Below are 17,436 nucleotides of genomic sequence, written 5' to 3' on the forward strand. Positions count from 1 at the left end.
GGAACAAAAATAATGCATTAAGTTGTTTGGACCCAACTACTTAATAAATGAAACTACTAGGTATTTCTTTTGGCCCAGAGACTTTGAAACAATTACTAAGATACCAAGAGAGTCACAAACAGAAAGTTTGAGAATATCTGTTTTAAAGGGTCACACTAAGTATTTTAAGAGGGGGAAGCTCCTCTTGCCTTTTCTTTGTCTCTGCCGAAAAGTTTGAGTTAGTAATTTTAAATCTGATCAGATTGCTACAGTGAATAAAATTGCCTTAGTGTGGTTCAATATAAAAAAAATAAAACCTTATCCTATGAAATGTCTGCAATACATCTTTGCATGAATTTTTCTTCTTGCCTCCATAGGTATGGTCTGAATATGCGTTGCTTGGCAGCTCGGGTCAACTATAAGACTCTGATTATCATCTGCACACTCTTCACTTTGGTCACAGTACTTTTGTGGAATAAATGTTCCAGCGATAAAGCGATCCAGTTTCCACGGCACTTGAGTAGTGGCTTCAGAGTGGATGGATTAGAAAAAAGAGCAGCAGCATCTGAGAGTAACAACTATGTGAACCACATGGCCAAACAGTCTGAGGAGGCATTCCCTCAGGAACAGCAGAAAGCACCCCCTGTTGTTGGGAGCTTCAACAGCAATGGGGGAAGCAAGGTGTTAGGGCTCAAATATGAAGAAATTGACTGTCTCATAAATGATGAACACACAATTAAAGGGAGACGAGAGGGAAATGAAGTCTTTCTTCCATTCACTTGGGTAGAGAAATATTTTGATGTATATGGAAAGGTGGTTCAATATGATGGCTATGATCGGTTTGAATTCTCTCATAGCTATTCCAAAGTCTATGCACAGAGAGCCCCGTATCACCCTGATGGTGTGTTTATGTCCTTTGAAGGCTACAATGTGGAAGTCCGGGACAGAGTCAAGTGCATAAGTGGGGTTGAAGGTTGGTATCTGCCTGCTCCACTGCATTTTTCTATCCTGATTGTGTTGAGGAGTAACAAGTTGTAGGTGTTAATTATCTAGCAAGTACATACATAGCTTACTATCAAGAGACCATTTGTCACTCTGACTTAGCAAGAAGGAACAGGTGAAGTCTGAACCTGGGGCAGTTTTCTGGATGATGTGATTTAAGGGCTGCAAGAAGATCATGCCTGATCAAATAGGATTATTTCATTAACCTGCCTCAGCATCTGAAATTCTCATCGGTAAGGTTAAAGGCACAGCATCTCCAAAAATTTTGCATTAAAATATAGTTATTGTCCTATGAGAGGAGATGGGAACGGGAGAGACCAGTGGACCAATTGGATTGTGTACCAATGCAATCTTGTTACCACATTAGCCAAGTATCATTTCTGGATGGAGGTTTAAAGTCCTCAGAACAAGATAACACATAGGCACCATTTTCTCTGACCTTTTATACTACACTCCTATAGTCTATTATATATTGTCATTCAAATCTTACGGGTATAATAAGTACATTTTAGAATTTGTATTTCAAACCTAAGATTGATCAGAAAGCCAAATTGAATTTGACTTTAAAATATATCATTTAACCAAAGGAAAGAGCTTAGTGTATTTTAAGATTGCTTAGTTTAAATTTTATTTTATTTTCCTCATTCTATAAAAAGTGATTTCAATATCTTAATATTTTAAGTTTTTTATAATATCTCTACCAAATGGTCACAAGAAGGAAGGGCCAAATTCACTTATATTCATACCACTTCAAGATAATTATTACCATTTTTGTATATTCTCTGCACGTCTTTGTATGTAGGCCTATGTCTTAACATAGTTGAAATGATACTTATACAACATTGTAATACTTATATACTATACTAGCCATCACCAAACCTTTTCACATAAATTTTATAAAATGTATAAAATGTTTATATGTTGTATAAAATGCATAAGATGTTTAGATGCTAAAGAAAAAGTAAAAAGTACCCATAACCTTTGTTAAATAATATTTTGATATGTTTTTCCAATCTTTTTGTTGTTGTAGAGACACATTTTTTAAACAAGTTGGGATCATACTGTATGGTCAATTTATATTCTTTTTTCATCTAAACTATCTTGATTATTTCCCCTTGTTATTGAATATTTATTGACTATTTTAATGACTAGTATTCATAGTAAGAATATGCCATGGTATGTGTAATACTTGCAGCCTTTCTCTTTAGTTGGCTACTTAGGTCATTTCCAGTTTTTTGCTTTTACATGTAATGGTATAGATATTCATAGTTCATCATTTGCTATTTTAATTATAGTCTAGGAGTAGTTTCCTAGGAAATAAACTGCCGTGTCAAATAATATAAATTGATCTATAAACTGCCGTGTCAAATAATATAAATTGATCTATTTTGCTAAACTGCTTTCCAAAAAAGTTGAACCTACTTGTGCCTCCAGGAAGGGTGCTCTTGTCACCCCACTCTTGCTGTCATGGAACATTGTTTTTTTAATCTGTTGTTTACAAAGGGATCTCATTCGCTTTCTATAACCATCAGTGAGGCCACATACACTTTTCATATGCTTCTAATCATCATAAAATCTTGATCTTATTTCCCCTTTTTCTAATGTGATTAGTGGGTTCTTTAAATATTCATGTGAACTTTTCTATTTATAGTAAGGATAATGATACTTTGCTGCATTTGTTAAAGATTTTCTTCAGTTTGGTTGTCTTTCATTTTACTTATGATTTGTTAGTTTTAGTAGTTTTTAGTTTTATTTACTGAACTTACAGACTTTTTAAATTTTTTTTTTTTTACTTCTTTTATGCTTAGAAAGTCATTGCCACATGATGATTGGCTATTCATCTGTATTTTCTCTAGTAGTTTTATTAGGGTTGTGTTTTTTTTACATTCAAGTCTTTAGGCTAGCCAGATTGATTTATATTTTGGTAAAGGGTACAAGGTCAGGGTATAATTTCAGATTTTTCCTTTCACATGTATTGAATGATCTTTTTTCCCCAATGATTCATGATGCAGTCTTTATCGTTACGTTAAGCCATTTTGAATAGCAGAATAAGTTTCTGGCCTACTATTCTTGTTCATTGATCAGTCTGTCGATTCTTATGCTGGTCAGTCGCACATTGTTACAGTTATCACCCATCTTTAATGAGATCCTGTATAAACCTTCCTTTTATTAAGTGAAAATAATTCTATTTGAATGGAGTGGGGGGGGGGAGCCTGCCCTTGGAGAAAAAAATACAAGTCAAGAGCTTATCTGTAGCCTAGGTTTCTTAGCCCTTATGGTTCCTAAATCCTTAAACTGTTTTGAAACTACACCACACACACGGTTTTGTAGGTTTTAGCTTCTGCTGTGCCTATCTGATGCTTGTAGATTTATTTTAGAACTACAGAGAGGAGCTTATCTCTCAGCCCACAGACCATGATGCAACAATACAATATTCTGTGCAATGTAATATTATTGTATTTCCCATATAGAAAATTACTAAAACACTAATACCAAACATTTAAAAGTTTTGCTTAGAACCTTAAAGGGGTAATCCATTAATGAATTCTGTCAAAAATCTATGGTTAAATGTGCAATTTTAATTCATTAAAAAAACACACCTTGTTCTCAAGAATTATATTTTGACATGAAGGATATGAAAAAGAATTGCAAGCTGTGTTTATACTTTAAGTTGCCTAGTTATAACTGGCTCCTTAAGCAAATACTGTAGCCATCACATGGTATATGTATTAGACCACATCTTGACTTTGGAGAGAGGAGTATGTAATTAACTTGAATGTTAATACAAACATTTAAGAAAATTTCACAATTAATATTTTAGGATGAACCTGTGGTAACATTATCTACGTGTATTTAAATTGTACAAAATTTGAATGTATGAAACAGGGTTATGAAACAGGACATCTATAGTTATGAGCAAAAGTTACAAGTAAAAAGTCAGTCCTTAAAAGATAATCTACAACATTGCATTGCTGTTAACAGATACTGAATGAGAGTGAAAAAAATCTTCATTTTGTTTTTCATATCTGATTAATTTAGTACTAGTTTTTTTTTAAGTAATTATGAAAACGGTATAATACAGAAGCTTAAAAGTTGCAGATAAGCCTATAACATGCCCCAGAGGTAAAACAGTAAAGAGTGGTGTTCAGAATACACTTGTAAGTGTCCAGACATGGTTATTTATTTTGTTTCTCTATTTTATAGGTGTACCTTTATCTACACAGTGGGGACCTCAAGGCTATTTCTACCCAATCCAGATTGCACAGTATGGGTTAAGTCATTACAGCAAGAATCTAACTGAGAAACCCCCTCACATAGAGGTATATGAAACAGCAGAAGACAGGGACAGAAACAGCAAGCCTAATGACTGGACCGTGCCAAAGGGGTGCTTTATGGCTAGTGTGGCTGATAAGTCTAGATTCACCAATGTTAAACAGTTCATTGCTCCAGGTAAGTGAGGTATTATTATATGTGCCTGCTAATTTTATGTTGATGTATGGCACCTGATACTCCCTTAAAATTGTTTTTATGGTTTTAAAAAGCACATTAGCAGACCCTTTATATCTATATAAAGAAACAAATGGTGTCACCCAAGTGAAATCCCTAGAAAAAGAACAGCTAAAAATCCAAGGTTATAAAAAAAAATACTTACCGTGTGAAAAGCCAAACCATAGATTGAATATTTAGATCTCCTTCCGGGGATCTGTGTCCCATAGGAATGATGCTCCTTAGTTCATTTTAGTATTTCAGTACAGTATTTAATTCTTTAACTTTTAAACTATTTTGCCTTAAGGTAGAAATTCTTTATAGACATGCCATCCTTTCCTTTGCCTGTTTTTTTACCAGCAGCTTTTTATTTTTTCAAGATATTACAGCATTAGCAACCAGGCCTGCTTCTCATATTGAGTTTTGTTAATGCAGTAGATTGTCTCAAACTTCATATAAAACCATTTCATTAATAAAATCAAATTAACTTTATGCAACATTTCCCCTTTTAGTAAGACAGTCTCATTAATTAGCTTGTAATATAGTTTTCTCCACTGATCAATATCCATGAGAATTAATGAGTCCATTACTTAAAAAGACAATGAAATAATTTTAGTTAGCACCTCAGGCTTAATTCTCTATGGGGAAATGTTGTCAAGAACAGAACTCCTTCCGCCCCACCCCCAACCTTTCAGTGGGTAAATAAAATGAGAGAAAAGGTTATAAGACCTCTTCTGTATTCTCTCCTTGTCCTTTATTGATGACCGTGTAATTCACAGACCTTGAAAGCCACAATACAAATCTACTCATTCTAGATGGCCTTAAGTAATAGATTTATGAGTGCTTAATGCAGTGCAAATAATGGGTGACCTTTAGTTTTTATTCTGTGACTAGAACTTCTTTTCTCCTATGGTATTCTGTGATATTCCAGTACATAGAACCTCTTTGCTTGACTGGTGAGAAAGTATGTTGAGATGTTTAAGAATATGTAGCTTGTGATACCTAAGAGATTATTGTAGCAGAACATGATTAGACTTTGCAAAAGGACATTTGTTTGTACCCAAGGAGCTTATTTTTGCACTAATCAATAATGTTGTCTGGATTAGGATAGAAAAACAGCAGTCCTAATCTTGATCTCCTCAAATGCTGGCAAGTTTTCTAGAACAGTTCTTTGAACTCTATCCTATTTAAAGCAATAGATTTCATTGTGCACTTCTGGATGCCCTGGTAATACAAAAGATAAGTCTGCTCATACTACGTGAGGGACCCTCACTTTACCTCTTCATTCTGCAGCCCATGGAGATAAAACTGCTGCATCTACAACTACTATTGGTGGGAGTGTGCTAACTGGGAATGGGGTGCTTGTTTTGATATCTTGGGCATGCCTAGAGGTGCATTTGATCCAAGTGTTTGAGGGCAAGTGAGTTGGAATTACATGGGAGTTGTTGCTCAGAGCAGGAGAAGGGAATCAAAGAGGTGAGATTGTTGTATTGAAGACAGATATGGGAAGATGAGGCTTTTCAGAGGATGTAGACTTCATGGGAGAGAAATTCAGAGAATCGCTGTTGAGAAGAAATTGCAACTGTATATAAAAGCATAGGCCTCAATGAAGTGAGTCTCTGGAGGACCAGGGGACAAATGCTGTTGGCCTTTTATTTTTTCTTTTCTTTTTGGGTCTTGAATTGTTTTCCCTGAAAGGAAATTAAGTTGTCTAGAAGAAAGAACCAGAACATGGGTCTGCATCATATTTTTATTCTTTTGTTTGTTGAATAATGTTTTGTTCCTCTGCCTAATTTTAAAATTGAATGAACTGAAACTTTATACCTGTCGTACTCTATTAAATTAAATTAGCTTTCCCTTTCTGGAAGCACTCTCTCCACTTCATTTGCATGACCTCACTTTCTCCCCTATCTCTGTGTAGCCATTCTTTCTCAGACTTCTTGTGAGCTTCTCTTCTTTTGCCTGGCCCTTATTGCTTGGTATTCCTCAAGGTTCTGAGTAAGGAGGACTTCTCACTGCACCCAGTAAACCTGTTGATTAAAACGAATGAATAATAATGGTTTGTGTTACAGGTGAAAACATTGATTTAAAGACTGTCCTTAAATGTTTGTTTATCGTAAAGGGACATATACACTACCACATATGCCAAGAATAAACACTTGTAGTGACTACCAGGTTTAACTGCTCAGAGAGAAAAGGAGTCATGGATTTCAAAAAATGGAAAACCCAAAACTTTCTACTAATAGATTTAAAGCAGGGGTCTCCAGATAGCATAATACCTTCAGTAGAGCTCAGACCTTGCCCGCTGCATTTCCAAAGTGGTTGCCACAACCACACTCACATCCCATTTGCTACCATTTGGATCCTTCTGAGCAATGCTGACTACTTTAACTACTCTGTATATCTAGAAAATGGAAATTAAAAGACTTACAGGATTGCTGTGAAGACTACGATTGTCTGTTGGTTGATTCATGTCGGGAATTGGGACTTTGTCTCTTCTCCTGTGTGGCTCAGTAACCCCCTCTGGTGGTGATGGAGTTTTAGGAAAATAGTTTTTTTGAAAGGTTATATCCCATGACATTTATTACTGAGTTCTTTGAACTAATCTGTTATAGTGAAACATAAGGTAATTGAGACCATATCATTTCATAGATTTGTATTCATAAAGTGAATTAGAATGGAATTCTGGGAGGAAAAGAGGTTCAGCTTCCTCCCATTTGGACTAATAAAGCTGGATCACTGTTACCCAGTTTCGTGAGAATGGATGTCATGGTTAGTAATATTGCCTTATTAATGAGGCATTACCCTAAGAATGAAAAAATAAGGAACACTCAAGATAGCCTTCTCTACTGAATATAATTGAAACTTGAGCGATTCATCAGTCAATTCAGAATCCTGCAGTGTTTCAGAAATGTTGTATTGAGCGTCAGATTCCATTTTACCATAGATGTAGGAAAATGCTAGTTAAGAGATTGCATGTTGACATTTTTCCAGATAAAATGGATTTTTATTAGAAGTATGCTTCTGAAATCACTTTTTAAAAAGTCACTCAAAGCATCATTTGATGTGTAAATCTATCAAGATGTTCTCATTCCTTATACCACTTCCATGATTGTTCCATCAAATGGAATCATTAAGGACCTTGGATCAATTATATCCCACACTGGTAGAGTCCAGTGCTGGGGGAGTTGAACAGCCAACTCAACATGCTAAGACTCTCCAAGTTAATCACACTGTATACACTGTCATCAGTCCACATTTCGTCCTTGCTCCTGGTGACACACTGAAGATTTCCTCGAGAACTCCTCAAAGTGGATGTGATTCTGTGGCTATGTTTAAGAGAAATAACTCTTCCACCGATTATGCTCATTAGAATGCCATATCCAGTATCATTCCTTTACACAGTCTTTGAACTTGGGTCCAGGAATCCTGGTTTCTGGTCCCTACTCTACCACTAGTTGGGGCAAACCTTTTAACCTTGCAAAGCTTCCATATCTTCATCTCTAAAATGGAAGTAGTAATTCCTGCTCTACCAGCCTCAGATTATTGTAAGGATCATTCGCGATAACACATGAGAATGTGTTTCGAAAATGTAAGTTTCATAGAGATCAAGGCATATTTACCTTTAAGGTTATATATAAAATATGCACTACCTATTTGTTGTTGTTGTTCTTGCTGCTGCTGCTGCTGCTGATAGGTTGTAATACGCTCTGTTTCTTTTCTTGGTATATCTAGACCAGCAGTATTCAGAAAGTCAGCTTTCTGGGAACCTACCATCATTGTACTATAGATATGCAAGAGAGATTTCCTATTTGGTAATTTGCCAGGCAAAACAGCTGTTACTATTTTATCAGTCTCTGAAAGCCAATGGCTTCAGAATAATAATAATAATCATAATCGCTATCAATGTTCACTTTGTTCTAAGCCACTGTCTTTTTTTTAATCCTCCCAATTACCTTACAAAGTAATATTATCTCTATTTAACATGTGAAGAAACAAGTTCAAAGAGCTATTTCATCTTGAACATCTCAAAGCTAGGAAGTAGAAGAGAAACAATTCAAACAAGGTTTTGTGGGGTTTGGGCTTTTTTTTTTTTTTTTTTTTTTTTTTAACTCCAAAGCCTGTGCTTCTCCCTCATCCTCCCCCAGTATCCATCACTTCTTGTTGACTACCTGAGCCCATTACTTAATTTTCAGAAATTTTATTCACAATTCCAGCAAATATCTGAAAACAAACTGATCATTTTCAGCATCATTTAGTAATTAAGAGTGTATTGTGGAGGGGTGCCTGGCTGGCTCAGTTGGGAGAGTGTGCAACTCTTGATCTTGGAGTCAGGAGTTCGAGCCCCACCTTGGGTATAGAGATTACAAAAAAAGTAAACAAACTTAAAAAAAAAAGTGTGTATTGTGGAGCCAGACTAGGCAACCTAGGTTCAGCATTTTGTATCTTAAATTCCCTGTGTCTCAGTTTGTCAGCCATTGGGTAAGAGTAATAATAGCACTACTCTTGTAATTGTTATGAGGATTAAAATAGAGTTAATATGAGGAATAAATGAGTTAATGTGAGCTAATATAATATATAAATTAGAACATAGTAAATATCTACTAAATGTTAATTAAATAAAAAAATTTAATTCATGTGTAATCTAGCTTCTCACAAAATGTGCTGAGCCAATTTTTTTTTTCTTTTTATAAAATGGATATATTAGAACAGTCATTGATTATTGATCAGCTAGCTTTTGATCTAGAAAAGGCAGTTTGATCAACAGTACCTTATCCATTTGCTCTTAACCCTCTAATGTAAATTAGGCCTGATGCTTGAAAGCCATCATGGACTCATCAATTCTATCATTTGTTTATGGTTACTTTAGTAAAATGATGATGATGATGACGATAGGACACAAAATATTGAAGTGTTAATTTTGTGTGGCTAGTGGTTATCAAAGATGAATTGCAATTAACTTTTAATACAAAGAGCTTTTCTTTTAACTAGCCTTTGTTGGTATGTTTTTCCCCTACAGAAACCAGTGAAGGTGTATCCTTGCAACTGGGGAACACAAAAGATTTTATTATTTCATTTGACCTCAAGTTCTTGACAAATGGAAGTGTGTCCGTGGTTCTAGAGACCACAGAAAAAAATCAGCTCTTCACTGTACATTATGTCTCAAATACCCAACTAATTGCTTTTAAAGAAAGAGACATATACTATGGCATTGGGCCTAGAACTTCGTGGAGCACGGTTACAAGGGACCTGGTCACTGACCTCAGGAAAGGAGTGGGTCTTTCCAACACAAAAGCTGTCAAGCCAACCAAAATAATGCCCAAAAAGGTGGTTAGGTTGATTGCAAAAGGGAAAGGATTCCTCGACAACATTACCATCTCCACCACAGCCCACATGGCCGCATTCTTTGCTGCCAGTGATTGGCTGGTAAGGAACCAGGATGAGAAAGGTGGCTGGCCAATTATGGTGACCCGTAAGTTAGGAGAGGGGTTCAAGTCTTTAGAGCCAGGGTGGTACTCTGCCATGGCCCAAGGGCAAGCCATTTCTACATTAGTCAGGGCCTATCTGTTGACAAAAGACCATTTATTCCTCAGTTCAGCTTTAAGGGCAACAGCCCCTTACAAGTTTCTGTCAGAGCAGCATGGAGTTAAGGCTGTGTTTATGAATAAACACGACTGGTATGAAGAATATCCAACCACACCTAGCTCTTTCGTTTTAAATGGCTTTATGTATTCTTTAATTGGGCTGTATGACTTAAAAGAAACTGCAGGGGAAAAACTTGGGAAAGAAGCAAGGTCCTTGTACGAGCGAGGCATGGAATCTCTTAAAGCCATGCTCCCCTTGTATGACACTGGCTCAGGGACCATCTATGACCTCCGCCACTTCATGCTTGGCATTGCCCCCAACCTGGCCCGCTGGGACTACCACACCACCCACATCAATCAGCTGCAGCTACTCAGCACCATCGATGAGTCCCCAATCTTCAAAGAATTTGTCAAGAGGTGGAAAAGCTACCTTAAAGGCAGCAGGGCAAAGCACAACTAGAGCTCAGAACCAAAATCGTCTTCCAGCCTCTGCCGTACACAAAAACCATGGGCTCTATCTCAGCAGAGCTTAGGCACGTTTTAAAAGGTGGTATACTAGGTTTTTGTGGATTACATCGAAGTGATAAACCAGTCTTCTGAGATAATTGCATTCTATGGGTTGGGTGTTTCAAAACATAGGTGGCACTTGGAGCAGAAAAGTGTTTAGTCGATGGCTGAACAGAGATGTTTAACTTTGCCTTGCTTACTACATAACGTCTACAGTTCCACAGACAGTCCAGTCCCTCTGGGTCTGGGGAAGACACTGGTAAGTAGCTGTTACTGGCCAACTGTCCGGCACTTACCTGAAAACTTAGTATGGGTCTCTTTTAAAATGTGATGATTTATGTTTATGTTGGAAACAAACTTTAAAAAAATAATGTGCTGTAATACAGTAAATGTGTACTCGCAGCCTGAATAGTGGACTGTGTGCAACTTTTTAAAATGATGTTTCTTTTCTACAGATTAATTTCTTGGCGAATTTCGTGTTGTGTTTCTTGAATTTGTTATATATGGAGAATATTTTGAATGTACGGTTTTCTTGAAATGTGTAAATTAAAAACACAACCAGTGTTCAGGCTTCACAGTTATATAACGTAAGCACAACTAAAACAAAACTTGTTGACTGCACAAGAAATCACAAAAACGTTATGTTTTATGAAACTTGATCTACAATCAGTAAAGATTTGATAATCAGCCGATCCCTCCCCACCCCCGCTGTGATGGTTTCTTTTTGTCACTGTCTAGAATTCTGTATTTCATTTCAGACTATACTTGAGAGTTTTGTCTATTTAGGGGGACATTTTTGGGACATTGTGGAAATTTTATTGGAGGAAGGGGCTAATCCATTCCCACTACCATTTCAGGATTTTTTTTCCCCCTCTTTAAAGAAAAATACTACGTCAGATATTACATACAAGAATCATGGCAGGTTTTTTCCTTACTTTTGGATCATTCTTGGTCATCAACTTTCCAGACCATTGACTCTGCACATGAGTGTTTTTCCTTTGCAATTTTAATTTTAAATTATTTCAGCTCTTGGATAGAAGTGATTAATGCTACCACGTTTGCTGTGCATGTGTAACCAGACCTTTATTTGGGTTTTCTATCCCACTGTACCCTACCTCACATAAATAGGTTTCACAACCCTTGTACCCTGGGCAGTGTCTGCTATAGGGCTTTAGGCATTATCAAAATCAAGCGAGGTTGATTTTGTTGTTTTTGTTGAATGTATGACAGTACGCTAAATGAATACTGTAACTTATACAGATTGAAATATGAGACCCCACACTTTCAGGAGACTGAGTCTGACAAACACATCGCAGTTTGTCTGTGACCTGTATTAAATGCACATCAAGAGCCACGTGGGCGCTTGCCTACATACTGCATCTGAAATCAAACTCGGCCTCCCGACACTACTTAGAAACCAGAAACTATATACACATCTATGAATAGAATAAACATGCAAAATATATATATTAGTGGCAAAGGGAGCAGGAGCAGAGAAGACAATATAGATGTACACTGAAGACAGTAGTAAACCGGCCACGGAGAAGGAAGCTTAAACTCCCACGTGACGTGACCACAACTCTCTTCCTCCCACAACACGACAGTTGTGGGTTATTAAGCTTCCCCCTGGCTTTTGACCTTTATCGTTCTTAGACATGATTAGATGTCTCCACAAGAATATCTGGACTCCTTTTTTTATTTCAGTGCCCCAACATAAACTTTCTCCGATCGGGAAACCCTTTGCCCTTCATCTCACTTGTTATTACTGAGAGCAGTCCAGACTTCTGCCTTGTGTTTGCATACTGGTCCTTCAGACTAAGGGAATCCACGAAAACAGCACGGTACTGCTTCCGAGACAAATATCAGTGCCTTAACAATGTGGCTGTCCTTGTCCACTGAAAAAGGAAAGACATTTTGATCTAGAAATGACATTGCTGTTTCACTGCTGTTGGTTTCACACTGCCTTCCACGTTGCAACAGCAACTTGATTTTTCTTGTGATCCCAGATTTTTCTAAGAGGGTGGGTTGAACCTGTGGCAGCTCCGCCAGCGTATACCAGTGGTTCTCCAGCTTTCGGGTGCCTCCGAGTCACCTGGGAGCTTCCTGAGCTACAGAGGCCGACAGTCACTAAGTCTGCCCGGGAAGCAGGATAGTCTGCGTTTTTAACAAGCATTCGGATCTTCCTGGTGCAGGTGATCTGCGGGGCAGACGTGGAAGAACACTGCCCAAGACCATCAATCGCATTTTTGTTCCGAAACACCTACAGCGTTCTTTATAGGTTTTTAAATCATGCAAAATGTTTACTTATTCTGAGTGTAGAGAGAATGGGGAAGGCATTTTAAAGTTTTATTTTGCTTTGTTTCTTTAAATTTTTCTTTGTTTCCAGATAATGGGTATTCGTTTTTCACACTTGAGTTAGCTTTGATGTCAAATTAAATCTGTTGCCACTTCAGTTGTAATGCCAGCCCAAAGTTTCCAGATGAAGGTCAAGTTTGACCCTTTGGGATTGTTGTACATAAAGGCTTCATCCAAAAACCATCCAGTGTACGTGAGCAGATACAGAAACGGCACAAGCACAGCTCTCCAGATGTGGCAGTCCTTTCCTCCGCCAGGTGCGGACTCTGGCTGAAAGCTGCTGTTTTCTTCCTTGTTGCAGTTGTTGTTCTTGTTTCTCCTCCGTTGCACATGTGGGTTAGAGACCATGTGTCAAATATGCAATAAAGTGTTTACTGGATGCCCTGCTGAAGGGTGGTCCTTTGTAAAGCTGTACAGACTTTGCGGTTTAAGCACAATGTGCACATGCTAGTTTTCTATACAGCAAAACTTGATTTTTTGCAGATGGAAAGGTATTTTGTTTCTATACAAAGTAAATGGATTGTTTGTGCTTCATGTAAAGCTGCTTTATAAAATTGTAAAATAAAGTTTTTATCTTCAAAGGAATATACCTGGATATTTGTTCCTTCTCTAATCTGGTTTTTTTTGGTGTGTGTGTGTGCGTGTGCCCAGCAAATGGATTTCTGACCATTTTCTGTTCAACCGGTGACAACTAATCAGGCAACAGATGTTCACGAGAGGTGTATGAGGCCCTGTAAGACAAAGTGGGGAAGAGCCTGTCATGTGGGCCTCACCCCTAGGAGGTGTCAGGTACATGGGGACACAGTGTCCACAGAACAGTTTCAGAAAGAGAAAATGCCAAATCGTGTGGTTGTCAGGGAATGTATTGTGGAGGAGACAGAGCCTAAGTGGGGCCTTCGGGCCTGGGGACCAGGTAGAAGAAGAGGAGGGGGTAACAGGAGCAAAAACAGGGTGCATGGCAGCTGTCAGGGTGCCCTTTCCCAGGCTCATTCAGACTGGTCACCATTTTTGTCTGATTTTGATTTATTTGGAAGTTTGTCCTTCCTGTATTTTCTATACTTGTGTCTTCTCCAGATCAGTAAGCATTGTTTAATCCTTTTCCCCCTCTTCTTCTCCGAGAGTAATGATATAGGCTCCCCAAATGCATATAAAACCAGAGACCAGTCTGGGTTTATGTTGTGTTTCCTTGCACATTATTTTTGGGGTTATAAGCATTCTGCACCATTTGTATAATGGAATTTCAATGGGTCACCAACTTCTTCTAGCTGATGGGTGCACATATTTTGTCAACATCCTTGGTGCCTCTTTTTTGTCTCTCCTCAGTTGGGAAACAGCCATAGGTTGCAAGCAGTTCTGGGTCTGGATGAGGTCTCAGTCTGCTCTTGCTTTGATTTTGCTGTTTATAACCAAACTGTTAACACACTGGCCATTCTGCTGTAGCACACGAAACCTCAGATATTTGCCTCCCCATTGCCCTTGAGAGGGGACAGACCCTCCCTGGCATGGAGGACTTATTCCACAGTCTGATGAGCTCTTCTTTCCTGAGAATGCCTCCTCCCCGCAGGGCCCTGACAGCTGATGTGTGCCCTGTGACCCTGCCGCCTCTTAGCAGGACCACGGGGCGAGGGGTGAGTCCCTCACTCAAGCTGGGCCAGTGAGTCTCTTCCCCAGGAATCCGAAATTGGGATAGATTAGAAAACTGAAGCAGATACACCATGAAAAGCAGAGATGAAAACAGAATCTTGACAGCGCTCCAGGCCCTGGATCCAGTGCATTTCTGAGGCCAGCTGCGTCCCTCCAGTGTCACGAGCTACCACTGTATCCTTAGGATGCATTCCTTATGTGTGCTTAAGTTGGCTGGATTTGATTTCCGTTACTTAGAATAACAAGCCCTGATTAATAACACAGTGTCTGTGTTACAGAGAAATGTATAATGTAAATTCTACATTACATACATTTTCCTCCAGTCTGGACCACCGTATTTCCTAGGGCTGCCGTAACAAAATACCACAGACTAAGGGGCTTAAGCAAGGGAAATTTATTTTCTAACATCTTTGGAGCCTAAATCCAAAATCAAGGTGTCAACAGGTTTGGTTTCTTCTGAAGCCTCTTGGCTTGTAGACAGCTGCCTTGCTGTGTCCTTACATGGTCGCCCCCTGTGTGTTGTCTGTGTCCTAGTCTCTTCTTATACGGACACCAGTCATATTGAATTCAGGCCCATTCATATGACCTCATTTTACCTTAATTACCTTCTCAAAGGTCCTATCTCCAAACACAGTCACAACCTGAGGTCCTAGAGGTTAGGACTTCAACATGGATTTTGGGGGAAGTACACAATCAGCTCATAACAACCACTCTTCACTCTTAAGTGCAGAGAAACGGAATGAGCCAGGGATGCCATTTAATTAGTTGATAACCAGCCAAGGCCAAAACTCTGAGAACTTTAGGGAACATTAGATGGGCAGAAATTTATACTTGAGACTCAGGAGACAGGGCTCCCTGGCTCTCAGCTCCTGTCTCGTAATACAGTCCAATAAGAGAGACTAATCGATCTTCAAGTTTTTTAGAAACTAATAAAAGGTAACCACTAAACTTAAGGAGTGGTGTTAAAAAAAATACACAGACCCCAACATCAGCTGCTAGATTCTTAGTCTTCCTACCCTGTGCCATTCCCATTAGCCCATTCTGAATACAGAACTCTGAGGTACTAAAAACAGATAGGTACAGCGTGTATCAAAATTGCAAGTTATAGTGAGATTTGTTTAAGGACAACTTTTTAAAAATCTCAAGTCTGCATTATTGTAACTGTTACAAAGAGTTAACAACATAGGGATAAAATATTGCTTTTCATTATACCAACCCATCAAAGAAATCAAATTGAAAATGGATGTGCATTTAAATGTTGTATTGGTGATGAATTTGAATGTTCGCTGCTCACTTTCTGGTGAAAAGAGCTACATTTGCCATCTGGTGGGCATGATTGGTAACTTGTGTGTGTGCTGCGTTTCCTGAATGTTAAGTAGCAGCAACACTGTGTAATTTTGCTAATCCTTTTCCAGGAGTAGGATTTTGGGAAATGACAGGGCTGCAAAGCACACCAAGGAGGAGCGTGTGAAGGCTCAGAAATCGAGCAGCCCAGGAACTGATGGCAGACACACAGTTGAGGTAGGATATTATGGGGCAACCCCACGCTTGTGGCAACTGAGCTCACCCGACCCACCCCCCACCCCCCACCGCCCAGCAGAGCTGGTATTTTCTTGGGGTTCTGCTCTGTTCTCATCTGCACCTCGTGGAAGCACTGAGATAAGAAGGGCTGCTCTGTTTCAGTTTAGAAAATCTGGTAAAGAGCGTTAATCTCTTTGGGGACTAGAGGAAGGAAGGAAGTCCCCGGGGCCAGGTGGGGGTAGGGATGTCTTGGCAAAAGCGCATGGTTTTAATTTAATGCCTGTTAACTTTGTCTTTCCTCTTTAACACCACTGAAATTAAATCTCTGTAATTCAATTGGAGTGGAAGGCCCCAAAGTAATTCTCAAATCCCATCAATGGTGTGACAAGGTAATCAGGAGGAGAGTGTATCTTCTCAACTCCTGCAGGCAACAACAAGAGGCACCATCTCCATCTGGAAGTACCCAACAGAAGATATTAACCCGGCAACTGCCTGTGCCCTTGAATGAATTTTCTGAGTTCTTAGTGTCTGGGTACAGCAAACTACGGTTTTGATTGGTCTTTCTTGATGCTCTTTGCACAAGCACCATTGTAGGTGCTCCCAGACTCTCACAGCTTCCCATGAGTGAAAGCTTTCTCTGGCGGGGGGTGGGGGGTGGTGAGAAAACAGGATGTTCTTTGAGTAACTTGCTCAAGGTCATGCAGTTCTTTTCACTAAACACTTCCTGAACACCTTCCTGCCAATCCTGTGCTACCTGCCAACAAGAAACGTTGAGAAGATCCTATTCTTGCCTTGAATTGCAGCCTGGAATGCTCTTCCTCTGGTAGGCTTGGGGTAACCTTCCCTTTCCAAAATCAAAGACCAAGCAATAATGACAATACTAACAGCTAAAGTGGCCAAGTGCCCACAGGCTTTTGCAAAAGGACTCTGCATGCCTTCTTTCTAATTCCTTTGACAATCTTGGGAAGAGGTATTAAGTGAACCGTAGAGCTGACGAAACAAACTTGAAGAAGTTAAGCAACTTGCTAGAGGTTCTTCAGTTATTTCACAAACCAAGGTCTAGAAGCCAGGTTCGGTGTTCTGAACCACCGTCCTGAGGCCATGACCATCTCCGCTTGCTTGTGGCTCCACCCCAGCGGCCCTGCAGTGTGCTCATCCAGGGCTGCAGCTCTCCCAGGGATGAGAAAGCCCCAGCAGATGAGCAAATTAGCCCGTTTCATCGCAGACTCTATCAGGTCTGCTGAAATTGGTACTTGTTCCATTAAATGATTAGAAGAGTCCAGAAGCAGGAGGTTATTTCTCGACCAAGTCTCCTTGGTATGTGCCCCATTTCTTCAGCATCCCTGGACTGTCCGTT

The 17,436-nt window shown here is 39.1% G+C and overlaps 1 protein-coding gene across 3 annotated transcripts in view; it reads left to right on the forward strand.

Moving 5' to 3' along the window:
- The window catches only part of GLCE (glucuronic acid epimerase), a 113,444-nt gene extending 99,945 nt beyond the window's left edge, over window positions 1–13,499 (forward strand). For all 3 annotated transcript variants that reach the window (XM_034994647.1, XM_034994646.1, XM_034994645.1), the window contains exons 2-4: window positions 357–952; window positions 4,186–4,431; window positions 9,488–13,499. In XM_034994647.1, coding sequence (XP_034850538.1) covers window positions 370–952; window positions 4,186–4,431; window positions 9,488–10,512 — 1,854 coding nt within the window. In that variant the 5' untranslated portion in view covers window positions 357–369 and the 3' untranslated portion in view covers window positions 10,513–13,499. The remainder of the gene's footprint in view (window positions 1–356; window positions 953–4,185; window positions 4,432–9,487) is intronic.
- Window positions 13,500–17,436: the final 3,937 nt, after the last annotated feature.

Source organism: Mirounga leonina, unplaced genomic scaffold, assembly GCF_011800145.1.
Source record: "Mirounga leonina isolate KUSES-001 unplaced genomic scaffold, KU_Mleo_1.0 Mir_91, whole genome shotgun sequence".
Taxonomy (NCBI): Eukaryota; Metazoa; Chordata; class Mammalia; order Carnivora; family Phocidae; genus Mirounga; species Mirounga leonina.